Source organism: Thalassophryne amazonica, chromosome 17 (genome assembly GCF_902500255.1).
Source record: "Thalassophryne amazonica chromosome 17, fThaAma1.1, whole genome shotgun sequence".
Classification (NCBI taxonomy): domain Eukaryota; kingdom Metazoa; phylum Chordata; class Actinopteri; order Batrachoidiformes; family Batrachoididae; genus Thalassophryne; species Thalassophryne amazonica.
Window position 1 is genome coordinate 31054568 of NC_047119.1, and position 23366 is coordinate 31077933.

A 23366-nucleotide genomic window follows, 5' to 3' on the forward strand; every position below is an offset into this window, starting at 1 on the left:
TTTGAGGAAAAAAAGAAATTTCATCCATTCTGGAATAAGGCTGTAACATAAAATGTGGAACTGACAAAAACTGACAAAATTGTTGTTGCATTAAAACAAAGTTGTTGATGTTCAAGTAAATCCTACTGTATGTTTTCAAGGTTTCCCTGTCATGTATAGTTAATGCAATTTTAAGTATTTTTTTTTTATTATTATTATACATATATTTATGAAAGCGGATGAGCTGACACGTGACGCTGTCCAACAATGTTTTGGTTCCTGGCGGTGACGTCATACACACAAACCATGGTTCCCTTGTTTTGAACCCTAAAAGCGTGCTAAGTCTTTCTTTAACTTGAGCGCGGACCATGGCGCTTTTCCGACACTGAGAGAGTGTCAGACCTTCACAGAGACGATGGCCCAGGCCGCGGAGACGTGTGCGGATTCCGGACGCAGGCTGGTCTGTACCAAAGTGCCGCCTTTTAAACCAAACGTTAGCTTATTGGCAGCGAGCTAATTAGTTAGCAAAGCTAATGTTATTTGTAGGGGTGCTCGCGCTCTGCAGTTTAGCTGCTGTGTGGGGAAAAAGATGAACATCACATTTTAGACTTTGCAACTTACATATTTTATAACAGTTCTGACAGCAAATGGCTCAACTCAGAGCGATAAAATTCTAGACATATTTAAATGATCAACAGTAATATTCAGCTTTATTTTTACAAAGTGTTTTTTTTAATAGTTATTGTGTAACATCACATCTAAATGCAGTGGTTCTCAAACTTTTTTGCTTCCCCTCCTCCTTTACAAGTCAAAAATATTCATGCCCCTCCTTCCAAAAGATACATTTAATATTTATCAGATTTGACCAAAGAACACATTTTAGTTCATTTGAACATTCAGTCAGTGAGCATTTGGTTTATCCTTTGCTTCCATAGCAAAAGTCTGCTTGTTAACACATAATAGGGATCATATTGTGCCAAACCAGTCTTTAACCTACCTTTTACGTTTTAATGTGTTCGGGCTGTCATGTTAAACAACTTCCGCTGTTTGTGGTATGTACATGTAGAGAGTCTGCTGCTGGAAGCAAAATGGAAACTGCTTGTTTTAAACTTGTCCTATCATGTTAAGACGCCCTTATATGGACTTCATAGTTTTCTATTCCCACTGAGTCCATCAACACCTTGTTTGACACGCCCACGGAGATGGAGTGATGCCCATTTCCTGAATGCAAATGAGTGGTGAGCTGGAGCTCTATTCCATTTCAAGGATAATTCACCGATTGAATTAGTGACTAAAGTGAGTAACTATTTTGCAACCATGCATCTATTTTCTGACCCTGCTTATTCCAGTTAAAGATCATGGGGTTTTGGAACCTGTACCAGCAGTCATTGGGCGAGGGGTGGAGTACACCTTGAACAGGCCACCATTTTGGTACTCTCCAAGTGGGGTACACTTTGGACAGGCTGCCAGTCTATCACACAGCAGACACATAAATACAACCCCTGGCAAAATTATGGAATCACCGGCCTTGGAGGATGTTCATTCAGTTGTTTAATTTTGTAGAAAAAAAAAACAGATCACAGACATGACACAAAACTAAAGTCACTTCAAATGGCAACTTTCTGGCTTTAAGAAACACTATAAGAAATCACGAAAAAAAATTGTGGCAGTCAGTAACAGTTACTTTTTTAGACCAAGCAGAGGGAAAAAAATATGGAATCACTCAATCCTGAGGAAAAAAATTATGGAATCATGAAAAACAAAAGAACGGTCCAACACATCACTAGTATTTTGTTGCACCACCTCTGGCTTTTATAACAGCTTGCAGTCTCTGAGGCATGGACTTAATGAGTGACAAACAGTACTCTTCATCAATCTGGCTCCAACTTTCTCTGATTGCTGTTGCCAGATCAGTTTTGCAGGTTGGAGCCTTGTCATGGACCATTTTCTTCAACTTCCACCAAAGATTTTCAATGGATTAAGATTCGGACTATTTGCAGGCCATGACATTGACCCTATGTGTCTTTTTGCAAGGAATGTTTTCACATTTTTGCTCTATGGCAAGATGCATTATCATCTTGAAAAATGATTTCATCATCCCCAAACATCCTTTCAATTGATGGGATAAGAAAAGTGTCCCAAATATCAACATAAACTTGTGCATTTATTGATGATGTAATGACAGCCATCTCCCCAGTGCCTTTACCTGACATGCAGCCCCATATCATCAATGACTGTGGAACGGCACCAAACAAAAGTTCCAGCATCATCACCTTGCCCAATGCAGATTCGAGATTCATCACTGAATATGACTTTCATCCAGTCATCCACAGTCCACGATTGCTTTTCCTTAGCCCATTGTAACCTTGTTTTTTTTCTGTTTAGGTGTTAATGATGGCTTTCATTTAGCTTTTCTGAATGTAAATCACATTTCCTTTAGCCGGTTTCTTACAGTTCGGTCACAGACGTTGACTCCAGTTTCCTCCCATTCGTTCCTCATTTGTTGTGCATTTTCGATTTTTGAGACATATTGCTTTAAGTTTTCTGTCTTGACGCTTTGATGTCTTCCTTGGTCTACCAGTATGTTTGTCTTTAACAACCTTCCCATGTTGTTTGTATTTGGTCCAGAGTTTAGACACAGCTGACTGTGAACAACCAACATCTTTTGCAACATTGCGTGATGATTTACCCTCTTTTAAGAGTTTGATAATCCTCTCCTTTGTTTCAATTGACATCTCTCGTGTTGGAGCCATGATTCATGTCAGTCCACTTGGTGCAACAGCTCTCCAAGGTGTGATCACTCCTTTTTAGATGCAGACTAACGAGCAGATCTGATTTGATGCAGGTGTTAGTTTTGGGGATGAAAATTTACAGGGTGATTCCATAATTTATTCCTCAGAATTGAGTGAGTTCATATTTTTTTCCCTCTGCTTGGTCTAAAAAAGTAACCGTTACTGACTGCCACAATTTTTTTTCTTGATTTCTTATAGGGTTTCTTAAAGCCAGAAAGTTGCCATTTGAAATGACTTTAGTTTTGTGTCATGTCTGTGATCTGCTTTTTTTCTACAAAATTAAACAACTGAATGAACATCCTCCGAGGCCGGTGATTCCATAATTTTTGCCAGGGGTTGTACAAACCAACACACAAACAGTCTCACTCACACCTACGGTCAATTTAGAGTCACCAATTCCCTTACCCAGCACATCTTTGGAAATTGGAGGAAGGAACCCACACAAACACGGAAAAAAGGAAGAACATACAAACTGACACTGTGCTGCCCTATTTTGCAGTCAGTCTTAATTTTGTGGCAGACAGTAAACTGGATGTTCCATTGTTTTGAATAAGAGGATGATAAAAAGTAAAACACTGCTGGCTACACCCTGTGATGGCACAGTTTATCAAATGATAAAAAAATTTCAACTAGCATTGACAAGGAAAAAACAGATTAAACACTATGACAGACTGTATGTATTATGGCATACCAGATTCAAGAACTTCAGTTGGAAATACCCTTTTAGGCAGAGCTTTTGTTTCATTCCTTTCCCACTTGCAGTGAGGAAGAGGCACATCACTGCTATACAGAGAAATACTTGTCACAGTGTTTGGTAAGAAATCAGTCATTGTCTGCCTCCTTCATTAGAGACATGGGAATCTCAGAAGATACTAATTCCACATGAGCGGGCATGCTTGGAAGTGAACACACATCTGCCATCTCGGATGTGACCGTATAGTCACAACATTGCAGGGGATATGATTGTATCCTTGAGTCGCTTCATTTAATAATTAAAAAAGATTTAGCAGAATTTAATTGAATTGAAGCCACAATATTGATACATTTCTTGGACTTTTTACAGAATCCTTGATAATTTATTTATGCTTAAATTGTGTAATTTGTTTAAAAAATTTTTAATGTCAATACTGTACATTGCTGTCTTTCGGCTCACTGTGTTTGGCACCCCATCTCCCACTTAAGTTGCACTTATTTATTTATTTTTGTCTTTGTCTTTATTTGGCTGGTCGTGTGACTCGTATATTGAAGTGACTTAATATGAAAAACTACTGCATTATCATGTATGGCCACAAGATGGCATCTTGAGTGAGGAAAAATAACAGGAAGGTAGGGGATGGGAAAGAGAGGAACAGTAGTAGCCAGTAAGCCAGTAGTGAGTAGTATTTCTGGTATTAATTATTAATTATAATTTGCAAATTGTTTTTTTTTTTTTTAACTTTTACTTTTAATACTTTGCGTGCTTTTTACCCTGTGTGCTGCTGTACAATGCTGCTGGAACCTCAGTTTCCCTGAGGGGGCCTTCCCAAGGGATTAATAAAGTTCTAATATAATATAATATAATATAATGTCTACAAGTGTGACAAGCTGTATACTGATCTGAATTAGATACTGTTTCATCCACACTCCAGAGCAGTAATGCAGCATTATGCTTGATGCCAACTGCTGTAAAACAAGAAGGTCTGAATAAGGAGGATCAGCTGCCTTAGAGAATGAGGGAAAATAATAAATCACACTCTCAAACTGAAAGACCATGCTCTTCAATAAAGAGAGGGAATAACCTTCATGCTACTCAACACTCTCCTTGTTTGCATTTTGTGGGACAGGCAGAGGACAATGATGTGGAATGCGAGGCCAAGATAAAGCTATCTTTAATGTATTAAAACTGTGTAATCAATAAAAACGTTTGTATTTATTTAGTGAGGGAAATGTGCACACGTTTAGCTCATTCTTTACGTTTTCATCTGTTCAGTGGTGACAAAAAGCAGTTTACACTAGAGTTTTTTGTACTTTGTACAGTAATTTTAATTAATCTGTTAGCTTCTAGTCACTAACACAGGTTTTGCGTTATAAATAATGTGCCACTTAAATTAATTTTCTTTTTTGTTGCATGAAGCAGTATTTCAAACAAATTTCAAAAATAAATGAAAATTACACACTGATGTGACTTACATATGTTTTTTCCGCTTAATGATGCATTTTTTTGGACAGATGTGACTAATACGGCAGTGCAACACATAGTTTAGAAAATACTTTTTTTTTTTTTTTTTTAAGCTATTTCACTTGTGCCTTGGAGCATGACCATTTGTCCTCCAGGAACAAAAATGAAGTTGAAGTTTGGTGAACTATTCCTTTAAACCAGTGGGCATAGAAACAGATAATTTCTTAGAAACAAACTAGGGGTCTGGGCCACAGTTTGAGAACCACTGTGAAAAAACTGGATATGACCCTTTGGAATATAATCATAATTGGGAGTGAAAGGCCACAATTAGTTTTTTACCTGAAGAAAAGAGAGCTTTTTTCCAGTTTGTTAATGTCAATTTGTCAATGACAGCGCTCCATCTGCCGGAGAATGTACGATGAAAATGAGGATTTGTCCGATGTTGAAGAAATTGCAAACATCAGAGGTTTTAGTGTGGAGGAAAAGCTTGCCAGTGACCGTTACAATGCAGACTTTGTCCATCTGATGGAGGGAAAAGGTAAACCAATTCACACTCCACAATATAGCCTCTGTTTTTTAATTGGCATGTTGTTACTGCTGTAAATGATTTTCCTGAAAGTGTGTTTGGCTTAAACACATTGCAGCATTCACTTATGAATATGTGCAAAAGGAGGCGCTCAGGATCCCGCTTATTTTTAAAGAGAAAGATGGACTAGGAATCAGGTGAGAATACATTTTTCTAATTCACCACTTTGATTGTTGAAGCCATCCCCAAAACCATAATTTGTAGTTTATGTTTGTTGGCTTGATTACTCAAGAAAAGTTTCAGTTGATCTTCATGAAACATGGTTAGAATGATCAACCCTGTCACTAGTACTCATAAAAGTTTTGGATTTGCAGATTCTAGTTTTTCATAAATGAATATGATGGTCTTCATGAAACTTCTCACTCATGCAATACCCCATGAAAAAATCAGCAGGTGAATTTTTTGTAGTTCCGCGTAATTTTCTGGATTTATACATTTGGACATAATGTAAATTACAGCAGTAATGTTATTTCCAATGTAAGATTTGATGATTGTTTTGTCTTGGCACAGTTGTTCTCTCTGTTGTCTTTTCTAGTTGTTTTTGGTATCCATTAAGTTTGAGGCTCCAATTACACAATGTCATTATTATTGAATGATTTGTTCTGTGAAATAATTTGTTTCTATTTCATTAATTACTATATAAAATATTTAAAAACGATCAAAAAAAATGCACAGTGAAATTTCTCACAGCTGGATATTCCCCCAGTTGACTTGTTTTGTCTTACTAACATTTTTTTCTTCAACACCTGGCTGAATCACAGTGACTTATTTCATTGTAGCACAAATGTTGCTGTATTTAGTTTTTTTTGCTTAAGTTTGTAATAACATCTGTAATATATTAACTAATAATTGCCCATGTCTCTCTTTTCTGTTTATGTAGAATGCCTGAGCAAGAGTTTACAGTTAGTGAGATTAAAGGGTTGGTTGGTAAGTAAAACATTTGGGTATGCATGAAGATACACTAAAATGTGTCATGTATTTCTTTGCTAGTGAAGTAATTGTGGAGCCATTAAGAATAAAATTAATAACATAAAAGCATCTCTTCATGCATCTGCATACAGTACAAGTTAATGCACTGTACAGTTACCGTAAAGTATGTCATGAACTCAAACAAATTGTAACCTGTGTTAATATTGTATGTCCAGCTTGGAGAATTCACCTGCTTCATGAGAATGGTAACAGATAGAGTACACTGCAAAAATGCGAAATCTTACAAGTACATTTGTCTAATTTCTAGATAAAATATCTAATTACAATTAATATAAGACAAAATCACTTTAGTAAAATTTAAATAAGATCTAAGGTCTTGTTTTAAATAATACATCTTAAAAATCTTGCTACATAAGAAAGTCTTAGAAACATTTTTTGAGTCATATCTGGATTAAAACGAGATTTGTTGTGACACACTGCAAGATTTTGCAGCTGCTATTATTTGTAAAAGATATAACACTTCCTTTTACCAGAAAAATGAAGCTCAACTAATTTCAAGACCTCATTTCAAGAAATATTAATTGAATTTTCACTTGTTTCATTAGCACAATTTATTTATTTATTTTACTTATTACAAGTTTAAAATGCCCCATTTTCATGCAATTCATTTTCTGTATCACAGCCAGTGGTGGGCACAGCTAACCAAAAAGTTAGCTTCGATAACCATTAATCAGATAACTGAAAAGTTATCTTTTATGACGATAAACCAATAAACTGCTAAAAAAAATGTATCTTTATTACAGATAACCGATAACCTTTAGTATTGATTTGGATGCAGGCACATCAGATTACGCTGTTGGCTTCTGATAGATCAGTTTCACTTTAAGCGCCGCAGGGGCTGCTGAGTAAATTCAAGGATCACAAACACAAAAGAACGCATGAAAAATGAATGAATAAAAAAATAAAACCCCAAACACTGTCATCATCTTTCAAAAGCAGTAAAACACAGCATTAGAAGTCACAGTTTATCCTGGTATTAGATACACCGTCATTTATGAACTAAAAGCTGCCACTTTTTTCACACGCTTTCAACCCTGCGGTTTAAACAATCGAAATACGCCCATGCATTTTTAATGCATTGATTGGCAGAGTAAAATACACGTAGTAAATATAAATTACCTGTTGTTTTCTGTGGGATTCATCTGAAAAAATAATCGTCCTGAGATTATCCAAAACAGTCTAAATGGTGAAGAAACGTCCCTCTGTACACAGCTGCGCCGAGAGAGCTCCTCTCTCCCACCGAATCTTGGTGATACCGTCAGCCACAAAGAAATAAAATAAAAATAATGTTAAAATTAGTCCGTTTTGTGTTTGTATGGAGCTGTCTTCTTCTTCTTTCGGATCCAATGGCGGTCGGCACCAGTTTAAAGTGCATTTACCGCCACCTACTGGGCTGGTGACTGATCACTGAGATTTTACAAAATCTTAACTCCTGGCAGCCATAGTCATTTATTTAGATGCGATGAAGTAATCCAGTGTCCTTTAGATATTTAAATAATTCTTTTTGCACGATGTGTGATGGGTTTTGCAGCAGATTTCCAAGGGACGGAAACACTGTAACGTCCAAAGTGAACCTGAACTACACTACCCACAATGCTCCCTGCGTCGACCGGTCAATCACGTTTTGCGTGTAATGATGATGATGTCATCAGCAAGCGATAGCCAGTCTGCCATAAATAAACACACAACAGACGGACTAAAATGTTTGATTTTTGCGTTTACAAATGTTTTTGACCGTTAAACTTTGCTCACTTTACCAGCAAAAAAAAAATGTTATTGGACTGAAAGTTATCATAAATAAATTTATCGGAAGATAACTGGTCCAATGGTGATTTTAAAACTTATCTGAAAAGCTCATCCGCTAGCAAAAACATTAGCTTCGATAATTATCTGCTATCGGATTAGCTGAACTGTCCCCACTACTGATCACAGCACAATAGTGTGGTATTGTGGACTTTGCTCTTGCTTGCCTCTACTGGTGGTTGGTTCTCACTGTGGTATTGTATCACTTCCTGTTCCGGAGCACAGCGGTGTTTTGCTGTATCTGTTAGCTGTTTAATCTGCGCAGTTGGATTGATCTAGTTACCTAGATAATGATTTGTTTCACAGTGTAATCTTCACGTGCCTTAACTAAAGCACTCCTTCTGCTGAATCACCTCTAAATTATTTACACGTTATTCACTTTGCGTGTTTTTAGGAATCCGCTAGCTTAGCGCAGCTACTAACTCTTAGCAGGTTTAGCATGGCGGCTTCTCCTGTCTCTCCCGCACTTTTCTGCTCTGGGTGTGAAATGTTTAGTTATTCCTCGGCCTCCTTTAGTAGTAATGGTACTTGTAATAAGTGTAGCTTATTCGTAGCTTTGGAGGCCAGGCTGGGCGAATTGGAGACTCGGCTCTGCACCGTGGAAAATTCTACAGCTAGCCAGGCCCCTGTAGTCGGTGCGGACCAAGGTAGCTTAGCCGCCGTTAGTTTCCCTCTGGCAGATCCCGAGCAGCCGGGAAAGCAGGCCGACTGGGTGACTGTGAGGAGGAAGCGTAGCCCTAAACAGAAGCCCCGTGTACACCGCCAACCCGTTCACATTTCTAGCCGTTTTTCCCCACTCGGCGACACACCCGCCGAGGATCAAACTCTGGTTATTGGCGACTCTGTTTTGAGAAATGTGAAGTTAGCAACACCAGCAACCATAGTCAATTGTCTTCCGGGGGCCAGAGCAGGCGACATTGAAGGAAATTTGAAACTGCTGGCTAAGGCTAAGCGTAAATTTGGTAAGATTGTAATTCACGTCGGCAGTAATGACACCCGGTTACGCCAATCGGAGGTCACTAAAATTAACATTGAATCAGTGTGTAACTTTGCAAAAACAATGTCGGACTCTGTAGTTTTCTCTGGGCCCCTCCCCAATCGGACCGGGAGTGACATGTTTAGTCGCATGTTCTCCTTGAATTGCTGGCTGTCTGAGTGGTGTCCAAAAAATGAGGTGGGCTTCATAGATAATTGGCAAAGCTTCTGGGGAAAACCTGGTCTTGTTAGGAGAGACGGCATCCATCCTACTTTGGATGGAGCAGCTCTCATTTCTAGAAATCTGGCCAATTTTCTTAAATCCTCCAAACCGTGACTATCCAGGGTTGGGACCAGGAAGCAGAGTTGTAGTCTTACACACCTCTCTGCAGCTTCTCTCCCCCTGCCATCCCCTCATTACCCCATCCCCGTAGAGACGGTGCCTGCTCCCAGACCACCAATAACCAGCAAAAATCTATTTAAGCATAAAAATTTAAAAAGAAAAAATAATGTAGCACCTTCAACTGCACCACAGACTAAAACAGTTAAATGTGGTCTATTAAACATTAGGTCTCTCTCTTCTAAGTCCCTGTTAGTAAATGATATAATAATTGATCAACATATTGATTTATTCTGCCTTACAGAAACCTGGTTACAGCAGGATGAATATGTTAGTTTAAATGAGTCAACACCCCCGAGTCACACTAACTGCCAGAACGCTTGTAGCACGGGCCGAGGCGGAGGATTAGCAGCAATCTTCCATTCCAGCTTATTAATTAATCCAAAACCCAGACAGAGCTTTAATTCATTTGAAAGCTTGACTCTTAGTCTTGTCCATCCAAATTGGAAGTCCCAAAAACCAGTTTTATTTGTTATCTATCGTCCTCCTGGTCGTTACTGTGAGTTTCTCTGTGAATTTTCAGAACTTTTGTCTGACTTAGTGCTTAGCTCAGATAAGATAATTATAGTAGGCGATTTTAACATCCACACAGATGCTGAGAATGACAGTCTCAACACTGCATTTAATCTATTATTAGACTCAATTGGCTGTGCTCAAAATGTAAATGAGTCCACCCACCACTTTAATCATATCTTAGATCTTGTTCTGACTTATGGTATGGAAATTGAAGACTTAACAGTATTCCCTGAAAACTCCCTTCTGTCTGATCATTTCTTAATAACATTTACATTTACTCTGATGGACTACCCAGCAGTGGGGAATAAGTTTCATTACACTAAAAGTCTTTCAGAAAGCGCTGTAACTAGGTTTAAGGATATGTTTCCTTCTTTATGTTCCCTAATGCCATATACCAACACAGTGCAGAGTAGCTACCTAAACTCTGTAAGTGAGATAGAGTATCTCGTCAATAGTTTTACATCCTCATTGAAGACAACTTTGGATGCTGTAGCTCCTCTGAAAAAGAGAGCTTTAAATCAGAAGTGCCTGACTCCGTGGTATAACTCACAAACTTGCAGCTTAAAGCAGATAACCCGTAAGTTGGAGAGGAAATGGCGTCTCACTAATTTAGAAGATCTTCACTTAGCCTGGAAAAAGAGTCTGTTGCTCTATAAAAAAGCCCTCCATAAAGCTAGGACATCTTACTACTCATCACTGATTGAAGAAAATAAGAACAACCCCAGGTTTCTTTTCAGCACTGTAGCCAGGCTGACAAAGAGTCAGAGCTCTATTGAGCGGAGTATTCCTTTAACTTTAACTAGTAATGGCTTCATGACTTTCTTTGCTAATAAAATTTTAACTATTAGAGAAAAAATTACTCATAACCATCCCAAAGACGTATCGTTATCTTTGGCTGCTTTTAGTGATGCCGGTATTTGGTTAGACTCTTTCTCTCAGATTGTTCTGTCTGAGTTATTTTCATTAGTTACTTCATCCAAACCATCAACATGTCTATTGGACCCCATTCCTACCAGGCTGCTCAAGGAAGCCCTACCATTATTTAATGCTTCGATCTTAAATATGATCAATCTATCTTTATTAGTTGGCTATGTACCACAGGCTTTTAAGGTGGCAGTAATTAAACCATTACTTAAAAAGCCATCGCTTGACCCAGCTATCTTAGCTAATTATAGGCCAATCTCCAACCTTCCTTTTCTCTCAAAAATTCTTGAAAGGGTAGTTGTAAAACAGCTAACTGATCATCTGCAGAGGAATGGTCTATTTGAAGAGTTTCAGTCAGGTTTTAGAATTCATCATAGTACAGAAACAGCATTAGTGAAGGTTACAAATGATCTTCTTATGGCCTCAGACAGTGGACTCATCTCTGTGCTTGTTCTGTTAGACCTCAGTGCTGCTTTTGATACTGTTGACCATAAAATTTTATTACAGAGATTAGAGCATGCCATAGGTATTAAAGGCACTGCGCTGCGGTGGTTTGAATCACATTTATCTAATAGATTACAATTTGTTCATGTAAATGGGGAATCTTCTTCACAGACTAAGGTTAATTATGGAGTTCCACAAGGTTCTGTGCTAGGACCAATTTTATTCACTTTATACATGCTTCCCTTAGGCAGTATTATTAGACGGCATTGCTTAAATTTTCATTGTTACGCAGATGATACCCAGCTTTATCTATCCATGAAGCCAGAGGACTCACACCAATTAGCTAAACTGCAGGATTGTCTTACAGACATAAGGACATGGATGACCTCTAATTTCCTGCTTTTAAACTCAGATAAAACTGAAGTTATTGTACTTGGCCCCACAGATCTTAGAAACATGGTGTCTAACCAGATCCTTACTCTGGATGGCATTACCCTGACCTCTAGTAATACTGTGAGAAATCTTGGAGTCATTTTTGATCAGGGTATGTCATTCAAAGTGCATATTAAACAAATATGTAAGACTGCTTTTTTGCATTTACGCAATATCTCTAAAATTAGAAAGGTCTTGTCTCAGAGTGGTGCTGAAAAAAGTAATTCATGCATTTATTTCCTCTAGGCTGGACTATTGTAATTCATTATTATCAGGTTGTCCTAAAAGTTCCCTGAAAAGCCTTCAGTTAATTCAAAATGCTGCAGCTAGAGTGCTGACGGGGACTAGAAGGAGAGAGCATATCTCACCCATATTGGCCTCTCTTCATTGGCTTCCTGTTAATTCTAGAATAGAATTTAAAATTCTTCTTCTTACTTATAAGGTTTTGAATAATCAAGTCCCTTCTTATCTTAGGGACCTCATAGTACCATATCACCCCAATAGAGCGCTTCGCTCTCAGACCGCAGGCTTACTTGTAGTTCCTAGGGTTTGTAAGAGTAGAATGGGAGGCAGAGCCTTCAGCTTTCAGGCTCCTCTCCTGTGGAACCAGCTCCCAATTCGGATCAGGGAGACAGACACCCTCTCTACTTTTAAGATTAGGCTTAAAACTTTCCTTTTTGCTAAAGCTTATAGTTAGGGCTGGATCAGGTGACCCTGAACCATCCCTTAGTTATGCTGCTATAGACTTAGACTGCTGGGGGGGTTCCCATAATGCACTGAGTGTTTCTTTCTCTTTTTGCTCTGTATGCACCACTCTGCATTTAATCAGTAGTGATTGATCTCTGCTCCCCTCCACAGCATGTCTTTTTCCTGGTTCTCTCTCTCAGCCCCAACCAGTCCCAGCAGAAGACTGCCCCTCCCTGAGCCTGGTTCTGTTGGAGGTTTCTTCCTGTTAAAAGGGAGTTTTTCCTTCCCACTGTCGCCAAGTGCTTGCTCACAGGGGGTCGTTTTGACCTTTGGGGTTTTTACGTAATTATTGTATGGCCTTGCCTTACAATATAAAGCGCCTTGGGGCAACTGTTTGTTGTGATTTGGCGCTATATAAATAAAATTGAATTGAATTGAATTATATTTGTATCCAAAGTAACACAGGTATTATGACTGCAGAAGTACTTATATGTTGGTTTCATCTTGTTTCCTGGTTGTTGCATGCAGGCAGCCGTAGGTCTGTGGACGTTATGGACGTGAGCACGCAGAAAGGTTCCGAGATGAGCATGGCTCAGTTTGTCCGCTATTATGAGACACCAGAGGAAGAGCGGGACAAACTCTTCAATGTCATCAGCTTAGAGTTCAGCCACACCAAACTGGAAAACCTCATCAAGCGTCCCACTGTGGTAGCGTAACTCCACCTTCTCTGCATTGTTGTTACGAGTTTTCCTGAATATCACCAACCTATCGTATCCAAAAATGAATAGTGCCTTGACTCACTGATTGTGCAGTTTTGATCTATGTCTCACAGGTGGATCAGGTCGACTGGGTGGACAACATGTGGCCTCCTGTTCTGAAAGAAAGCCAAACAGAAGCCACCAATGTACTATCAGTGATGAAGTACCCTAAAGTACAGAGGTATGGCTTCATTAGATTTTGTTTCCCCTGATGTATTCTGTGATCATTTTTTTGGGAATCTTTATGTCAGTATGTGATACATAAATTGGAATTGCATAAAACCAAAGAAAATACCTTCCTTGGTTGCCATTGGAGTGCCTCATCTATCACTCCATCACTGTGGAATGCTACATGCCGACAGTGTCTCTCCCTCCTGTATGTAAGGGCTCTTGATTGTTGCTAGGCAGCAGAGATTTCCACAGTAGAGGATGGTTTTCTAACAGATGCAGTTTGACTGCAGAGAAACCTCAAAGCTAGTCAGCTGTGTGCATTTATACACAGATTGTTTGGCACTACTGAATTTTAAGTGTAGAATTTAAAATATGTTCATAAATAAATGCAAATGGACAGATTTTGCATGAACATAACCTTTAATAAAATGTTCAGAGTTATTCAACACCAAAAAAAAAAAAATGTTCAAGTGGAAAAAAGAATGACAAGTATAAAATGTCCATATGAGCAGGTATAGGCACACATTGTGAATTTACAGCATGTCATCATTTTCATAGCCAGTTGTCTTTCGATAAGTTAGAGGATGGATACATGAACATTTGCAAGTCACTGAATAAGTCTGGCCTATTTCTACATGCCTCTCTGTGTGTATTCTTGACATACATTTGCTTATCCATTCCTGTGGAAGTGTCTGTGGTGTATTTGCAAAGCTCCTTCTTCCATTTTTGTTTGGTTAGTTTGTCTGGAGTTTTCAGAGAGTATGTTGAAAAAATTCAACTTTTGCAGTGAATTTTGTAGAGCCTTATGTGCTGTGTGCCAGGAACATAGCTTTGGTATGTTAACAGGCTTTGGGAAGCTAGTAACATAGCTCATTCAATTCAGTCACTTGACTGTCAATAGTTAAAGCGTATAGTTGTAGAAGTGAAGAGAAAGGAGTCTATCGAGTTTAACACACTGTGAATATGTGTTACTTGACCTCTGCGCAAAGCGCTATTGTACCTGCATTAATGATAAATGTCTACTAGGTGGCAATGTTGCTCCATTTCAAGAACCTTAGGACACTGGAAATGACAACCAACTTGCTGTTTATATTAGTAGATATTTTGCAGCTATGTGACTAGTTTCTGGCCTCTTGTTTTTCATCTTTTTTATTATCTCTGTAGTTGTCTTTCCTAAACTTTTTTAGACCAAGGGCCACTTAACCCCAAAAAAAAAAGTCTTGTAGACCACCAAATTTCCCCAAATATCCAAAAACAATAGCTCTGCTTGCCACTCCAACAGTATATTACAACAGCATATTCCTACCTCTATCACACTTTGGAGTTTAACAGTTTGAGAAACACTTTTAGGCCAGCATGATATATCACTTGTGCATTGCTATCACGATTTGCATGTGTGCAGTAGTTACATCTAGGACTTGCGATGTGGCATAATTAAATTAAGCATACACATTTACGTTGCCAAGTGATAAGGGTAAAAATCTGCTTTTGTTTTTCATGACTACCCAACAGAAGATTTCAAAGACATTGAATGTACTCAAATAAAGGATCTCAGTAATGCGAGTGCGTGACATTTGCCTTCTCCCTCTCTGCTCTGTATGCATCAGTCACGTTTTAGCTGAAAAAACAAAAAATGCAGGCGGCTCCCTTGCAACCTGACATTTTTGGTGTGAAAAAGATACTTTTTGAAAATGGGTCCTAAAGTGGATAAATCTAAAAACGCTAGATTCGCATCTCATAGCCCTGCCTCTGTAAACTCAGCCACTCATAATTAATATAATGTTATTGTTGTTAGCAGTGTAGTTTAACATACTTTTATTTTTTTGTCTTGGTGGATCATTATTGGGATTTATTTTCATCACGAGCAGAAAGCTGAAGAGATGGTGGATGGCTCTGATAAACGCTGATTGCAAATAAATGGAGCACTTTGACACTGATAAAATAATTGCAGAAAGGACTTTCAGCAAAAGTAAAGGAACCTTAACACTTGCACAGATTTGATCCCTGCATTGCCGCACAATTCGTCGTGCCAATGAGTCGTGCTTTGCGCCACTTGACGCCACACTGTATGAAATGAACATTTCATAGCCAATGACACATTTGTTCTCAGAACTTGGCTGATGAAACCAGCTCTCATCGCTCCCAGAATTACAAAGAAATTATCTACATCTGCAGGTTGTCCCATGCACGTCGTGTGGTGGAGAACACATTTACAATCTTGTCTGAGGTAATTATTTATAATATGTATATTATAATGGCTTCGTAAAACAGTTGCATTTTCATTCCTTCTTGAGTTAAATAATGTATCTGTAAAATTATGTTTATTATAGATGTAACATCTCATCATAATTATTCATATGCGCTGCGCACAATGACACGTATTGACATGCAGTGTTTTCTAATAGGTTGCACAGTGTTCATGACTAGTTCACAAAATTAATGCATACCAGAAGTTTTGCACATTTCAAAATTTTCTTTGTGCACTGGCACGCAGCACACAGTTTGCAACAGTGCGCAACGAGTTTACTCATTGGCACGCCAGATTGTGTACCAGTGTGGGGATCATATTTGTGCGTGTCAAGGTGCCTTAAGGCTTTTTGTCTGTTGTGTCACCAGTTACTGCTTCACAATAGGGTGGAACAGTGACAGTCTTTAATACAAGAAAAAGCAGACCAAGACGAGACTTGAGTCTCTTGTGGTCCTTCTGGCAAACTACGTAGCTAAAATTTTACATCTGCTTTTTAAGAAAATCCTTCTTTGTTCAAAATCTCTTTGCTGTTTCTTTTGTGAGTGATTTTTTTAAACTGATTTTTTTCATTTAATCACAACATCTGTTTTTAATTAAATCTTAGATTAGAGCTCTTCTTTTCCTTTTTTTAATGCATATTGCGGTGCCTTTACATTGTTGCTTCATTTGCCTTTCTTCAATGTTACTCTTTGTTTTTCGACTCTAGGTACTGTTTGATGAGTGTGAAGGGCTGCTACACAGATTTCCACATCGATTTTGGTGGAACCTCTGTGTGGTATCATGTTTTCAAAGGCCAGAAAGTAAGTCAATTTTACTCTCTAATAATTTACATGCCGATTTATTCCATACAGCTATTCTCTTCATTGAGCAATGATGGAGAAATAAAGAAATGTCAGATTTGCTCTGGTAATATTTCTAAGCTTGAACGTTTTGACACTTCTAGATTCACCTGTCACGGTCAACACATTATAGCCTTTTAATAGAAATCACTCCTTTTCTACAGGTATTCTGGCTCGTACCTCCAACCCTTCATAACCTTGCTCTCTATGAGGACTGGGTCCTGTCAGGAAAGCAGAGTGACGTGTTCCTGGGGGACAGAGCTGATGGATGTCAAAGAGTTGAACTTCAACAGGGAGATACTTTCTTCATTCCATCTGGTGTGTTGACATGGTTCTGTCAGAGTAGCCCACATACAGTTAAGATATAATGATGCTCACTTAGTTTTAGCCATGCACTTTTTTTTTCCCCCACTCGTATCTGCTATTTGTTCCTTCATATGTCTCATACATTTTCATGTATTTCATGTGAGTAAGGGTGGATTCATGCTGTATACACGCCAGAGGACACACTGGTGTTTGGAGGCAACATTCTGCACAGCTTTAACATTCCTATGCAGTTAACCATCCATGAAATAGAGAACAGGACTAAGGTAGGAGTCTCATTGCAGTCTTTGATCTATGGTTGACCTCTGATCTGTTCTGTAATACAATAATTTCTGGCTCTGTAGAAGACTTAGTGAAGGGTGAACACTTTGCCTTTGAAGAATTGCAGATATGTTAGAGGAGGAATCTGTTTGATTAAAATTGAAAAATGAAAGAAAACCTTCAAAAAGCAAATTGGTAATGATAGACTGTGAATATAAATTTAAAAATAAAGAACACATGGCTTCTTTTTATTTTTATGACAGTATTTTTGGTCAAAGGCAATGATGTTTTAAAGCTACAATGTGTCTGACTTAGTGATGTTTCTTTGTAGCATTTATTGCCATCTGTTTATTAGTGTATAAATTACCTGCAACAATGAATCAACATGTTTTCGTAAGCTTTCAATGAGTCTTTCATGTCTGCATGGAAACAGCCCCCCTCATGGAGGCTGCCATGTTGCGCCTCCATGTTGGTACAGTAGTCCATAAAGGACATTCTTTCACTTTCACTTTTTGCAGTGCAACTGGAAGACTGAAAGAAGAAGAAGAATCAGTGGTTGCTCTCCTGTACACTGTCTACTGGTTGCTAGTGCAGGCTACCAAGTTTGAGCACTCTCATTTCTGTGAAATAGAGGCAAGAGAGCATGAATCATTGTTACCAAAGAAGTGAAAACATGAAGCCAAAGTCATGATGGGCAAAGGCCAAATGCAAACTACAACCTCAGCAACAGATGACTTTAAGTCCTACACACTGTAGCTTTAACTATTTTAATGTGATAGCATGAAGCCTGGTTTTGTTGGAACTTTGACCTCACTGCAAAGATACTGTAGCACAAATGCTATTACGTAATTAATCAAAGGAAACAGCTTCTTCAAATAATAATGTAGAATTCAGCTATCTTGTACAAATGACCTTATGTAAGATGATTACATTGATTTCATTATTTTGTATATAAAGAGTGATAAGTCGGGGACGTGATGGTCTAGTGGTTAAGGTGTTGGGCTTGAGTCCAGAAGATCATGGGTTCAAATCCCCTCCTGACTGGTAAATCACTAAGGGCCCTTGGGCAAGGCCTTTAATCCCCTATTGCTCCCGGTGTGTAGTGAGCAGCACCCTGACATCGGGGTGAATGTGAGGCATATATGTAAAGTGCTTTGAGCGTCTGATGCAGATGGAAAAGCGCTATATAAATGCAGTCCATTTATAAGTACTGTCAAAACAAGACAGTACTTACATGCTTATTGTAGTACTTATTGTCTGTCTGTGCTGCTGTCAGCTTTACTTTCCCTAAGTTCCGAGCGAAAGAGATGGTTTTTCAAGTTTACATTAATGCTGATTTTGTCCCTGTTTTTTTCAGGTTCATTCCAAGTTTCGTTTTCCTTTTTACCATGAGATGTGCTGGTACGTTCTGGAGAGATATGTGCACTGCTTGACTAAACGGTCTTACCTTTCTCAGGAGATCCAAAAAGAGCCTCTACTAATGGGTAAGTAATATAAAGTAATGAAGCTAAAGGAGTAATGTAGCATTCCTTGTGTTTTCATAGTGTTGTTAACTTTTTATGCCTTCATCTGTTCATTCTACATTTATTATACTTCATATTTTTTCAGTTTGGTCATTTTGTGTGGCTGGTCATTTTTGGATTTTTGGTATAACTACAGTATATTTATACAGTTATACTTGTGTTGATTGTCCTATACCAAGACGAGGTTTGTAGGATATTAGCTGTGACCAAGGTATATTTGTCCAAAAATGGTCTTGTTCTTGGGGGCATATAAAAAGAAAATGTTAAAAGGAGGGGGTCTTTTTTGGTCTTCATTTTTTTGCTTTTTGGCTTTTGCCTTTAGGCCTCATCTTTTTGATTTTTGGGATATATCCTGTGATCTGTGTTTTTTTGTCACGTCTCAAATGCTTGCGTAATTAAAAAGACTACAGAGACCACAGTTTTTATTGTCATTCCTGAGTACTTTTGTTTAATCATCAAAAATTTACAATAGATGTTTATTTTCATGCTTTAAGTTGGAAAATCAGTACTCTAGACTCCCTTTCCTCCTGGAATTGGTCACAATTAGCGATCCATCGTGCTCAGCATGATGTCACATTCTCACATGAAGGTTCTTCCTGGAGGATTTCTGTAATAGTTTGTATTCATATGTCAGAGACTGTGTGAAATCATGTGACAGTTAAAACGTAAGTGAAGAATTAAGTCATACAGATCCCTGTAGCCCATCGGGCTGGAGAAGACCTCCAACTGCCATAGTGTGGAGTGAATGACAGCCTACGACTCCCTCTGAGCAGGACACTAGTTCATTGGTGGGGTTGTAGCTGGGTGGACTAGTACAATGCCATTGAACCGTCTTGTTCAAGGACACAGACAGGTAGCTTGAAGGACCTGTCTAGAACCGAACCTAAATAGTCCATCTCTTATCCCACAGATCCACCTGCTCTGCAAAATGAAGATACATGAATTTAAAAAGTATGCATACAAACATGAAGCTCCCCCCCTCCACCTCGCAGGCCACACCTTTGATTGCCACTAAAAGCCTAAAATGAGTATGTCCAGATAATTTGTGGTCTTTCATGCAAGTGGGTAAACAGCTGTAAGCTGGGGTAGATTGAACAATAAGTTTTCTGTCAGCATATTATGAGGAAATAGGTAGCCACTTATTGTGCATTGTGTTGGACATGTTGTACATGTGTGATCATATATTATGTCTCTTTTTTGAGATATTTCTGCAGACAGTGTATTTTTACTAGTGCAAAGAAATAAACAGTGCGGAAAGAGATCTTATACTTTTTATAGCTGTTGATCTTTTTTCTTTCAGACTGTGATGCAAAGACAAACACAGAGAGTCTCTCTTCAGACTCCAGGAGCCAGGACATGAATGAATACTCATGTGAAACTCAGGTCAGGCATGACCAGGATGAAAGATTGGAACAAGTTGCACAGGATGGTTCCTGCTCTCCTGACAATGGGAAGAGCAAAACGCGTGGCTCTCAAAGCCCTCGACGCCTCAAAGATGTTTTATCTGTTGATTCTGAGGATAGTTGTCATCCCAGTTCCACCTCTTTAGATTTCCTGAAAACTCCCTCTGACTCTCCAGCTTCAGAGCCTCAGAATAAATGGACTCACTTGACAGAGTTTGAACGGATTGGCCTCAAGACCCTGGTTGAGAAGCTGGAGTCTCTACCTGAAAATAAGAAATGCGTTCCAGAAGGAATAGAGGATCCACAAGGCCTGCTGGAAGACATGAAGGTATGAAACAACAAGTAACACTTTTTTTTCCAGTGGAACACATCGCACAATTTTCACAGTTGCTGTTATGCAGTTATAGCTCATTTTCTTATCCACTGTTTTTTTTTTTAGGTCATCTTAAAAGAACATGCTGATGATGACCCCAAACTAGCCATTACTGGAGTTCCTGTTGTGTACTGGCCGAAGCAAAGAACAAAGGTAAAAATGTTTAAGCTGTAGTAGATTAGGTTTAACAGATCTAATGTGCTAACAAAGATATTTATAACACCAGCATACTAAATATAGTCCTGCAAATGATAAGTTATCATTTGAATGGTGAAAGAAATAGTATATTGTGCATGCAGATAATGTCATACTCATCTTACATCAGACTTGTGACACATCAGTGATGGGATCAGAAATATTAAGTGTTTTCCTTTTTGTTTGCTTGGGGCCGTTTAAATTACATTGATGAAAACACACTGGCATTTACTGTCCGTGTAAGAAATGCAAACGTTCTGAGTTCTCGTGTTCTATAACCAGTGGTCTCCATACTGAAAAATTCTGATATGGTAGTTTTAAAGTTTTGGCTCATATCTAACTTTGCCAAAATGTTTTTGACCAAACATCCAGATTATATCAGAACAACAATCATAGCTTTCTTAAATTTTTGTATTTTTTATTTTATTTTAATTTTAATGATTTATACCATAAAATAAAGGAAATGTTTTTTTTTTTTTTAACTTTTTAAAAGCATCTTATGTATGTTACGCGTCTGTGGCCATGATGAGGGTAATTAAATTTCTTTTATTAAATCAGATCACTTTTACATGTGAACAAGATTGTCTTCTGTACATCAAAATGTGGGAAGAAAGTTATGCTATGGCACAGAGGTGTTGTTTGTGTTGTGAGTTTGTCTGTGGATATAAAAATGCACAAGTCCCCCATTTCCACCTGGAATTAAAATGTATTAGTGCGTGGCCACATTAAATTGCATGTGTAAATTCATCCAAAATACAGTGTGACACATTCAGTACTAGTGCAAATGTAAGTAAATTTGCAGTCCACATAAAATGGCTTCATGGGTAGAACCAGTTGGTAACCGCAAATAAAATTAAAAGTTTAATGGCGCACAGGCGGGTTTGTGAAGGTCCTCTTCGCCTCCTACTAGAGCAAGTAGCTCACTGGGATAAGGAATTGAGACACCTACATTATTAATATATCCATAATTCATACTGGGACATTTGTCATTTTTATCCATTTTTGTTGTGGACGACAACGAATGCCCGTAATTTGTATACTCAATTCATGCGCAATTAATCCTCTCCCCAGTGGGACAGGGCCCTAAGGGGAGATGATTGGGCTCTTGTTGTTGTGTGTGTTTTTAAACATCACATTTGTCAATTTTTTTTTTTGACCTATTCAAACCAGATGTATGAAGTCACCTGGATATGGGATGCTAATTGGATTTCAATATGGCCACAATTAGATTAATAATAAATGGTGACCTATTTTAATGCCAAGTGTAAATAATGCCAAACATATAGACAGAATTTTTGGCATTTTTTTTTTTTTGTAAGTGATAGATTGGGTGCTAGTTAAACACTGTTTTGTGCATGAAAGCAATAACAGTTGAAGCTTTTGGCTCAGTACAAAGGTGTAGTTTATTTAATGAAGGAGTTTTGATGATGTAGATGCAGACTGCATTTTTTTTTCACAGCTCAAAACCAGTACCAGCACTATTATTAGCTGCAGAAACATTAGTAGCTTTTCTTATTGCTGCAGCATATTAGTTATTTAGAGCACTAATCAAGTTTATTTTGTATCATTTGAGTTTCAGTGTTTGTGAAGAATGGACTCCATATTGTAAAAACATCATACCCACTGTATTCCCAGCATTCTCCTTTTTCTGGTTTTGTATCTTCTTTCTTATTATCATCTTGTCTTCTCGTCTTCTCTGTCTTAATCCTCCTCTGTCTTTTGCTCCACACTCATTTTTCTTCTTCCCTGGAGCTGGAGCCAAAGCTGTACGTATTTGCATATTTCCAACTTAACAGGCTGCAGCATTCCTTAACAAAAAACAAAACAAAACACACCTTCCCTGCCCAAAATATGTATATTTGCTCCTCTCTTTTCCTCTATATCACAGCCAGACATTCAACAGACTATTAATTCAGTTCAGTATTTTCATCTTATATGGCGCCAAAACAAGCAGTGTCTTCTCAAGGTGCTGCACACAAAACAATTCAAAAAACAAAATAAAATGAATTAAAAGATTAAAAAACACAATAAAAGAGTTAAGAGTTAAAAGCATGGTAACACAATTGGTATTGGTGTTGTATTGCCATTAACACAGTGAAGTATGAGCTGTAGATTACAAAACATGTACTTATGGGCAAAAGAACTGAGCCTGTTTCTGTTGAGCATCATTATCTTTTACTGCAGGTAAAATGAAAAAAAAAAAAGAATAGTTTATTTACTTGTAACAGTAATTCAGCCCATATGCATGTTTAAAGGTTTCATGGTTTTTGTGTTTTTTTTTTTTTTTTTACTTATAAGTTTAACTCACACAGTTATTAATGGTATTAAATATAGTCATTAAAATTAAAAAATAAAAAGGGATGTTTTCAGTCATAATATAAATGCCAGTTGATTCAGATGCTCAGATTCTAAACGCCATCTACTCTAAATTGAAATATCCTTTATACTGTGTGTGTATGTATGTATATATATATATATATATATATATGTGTGTGTGTGTATGTATGTGTATATATATATATATATATATATATATATATATGTGTGTGTGTGTATGTATGTGTATATATATATATATATATAAT

At 37.9% G+C, this 23366-nt stretch overlaps 1 protein-coding gene across 3 annotated transcripts in view; it reads left to right on the forward strand.

Annotated features, from left to right (window-relative positions):
- Positions 1–273: 273 nt before the first annotated feature.
- Positions 274–23366, forward strand: part of LOC117529326 (lysine-specific demethylase 2B) — a 50884-nt gene continuing 27791 nt past the window's right edge. For 2 of the 3 annotated variants that reach the window (XM_034192075.1, XM_034192077.1), the window contains exons 1-12: positions 275–439; positions 5323–5467; positions 5574–5652; positions 6396–6442; positions 13215–13393; positions 13519–13625; positions 16570–16663; positions 16867–17020; positions 17177–17292; positions 18645–18771; positions 20111–20541; positions 20653–20739. In XM_034192075.1, coding sequence (XP_034047966.1) covers positions 395–439; positions 5323–5467; positions 5574–5652; positions 6396–6442; positions 13215–13393; positions 13519–13625; positions 16570–16663; positions 16867–17020; positions 17177–17292; positions 18645–18771; positions 20111–20541; positions 20653–20739 — 1611 coding nt within the window. In that variant the 5' untranslated portion in view covers positions 275–394. Of the gene's footprint in view, positions 440–5322; positions 5468–5573; positions 5653–6395; positions 6443–13214; positions 13394–13518; positions 13626–16569; positions 16664–16866; positions 17021–17176; positions 17293–18644; positions 18772–20110; positions 20542–20652; positions 20740–23366 lie in introns of all 3 variants that reach the window. The other variant, XM_034192076.1, reaches the window with a different exon arrangement.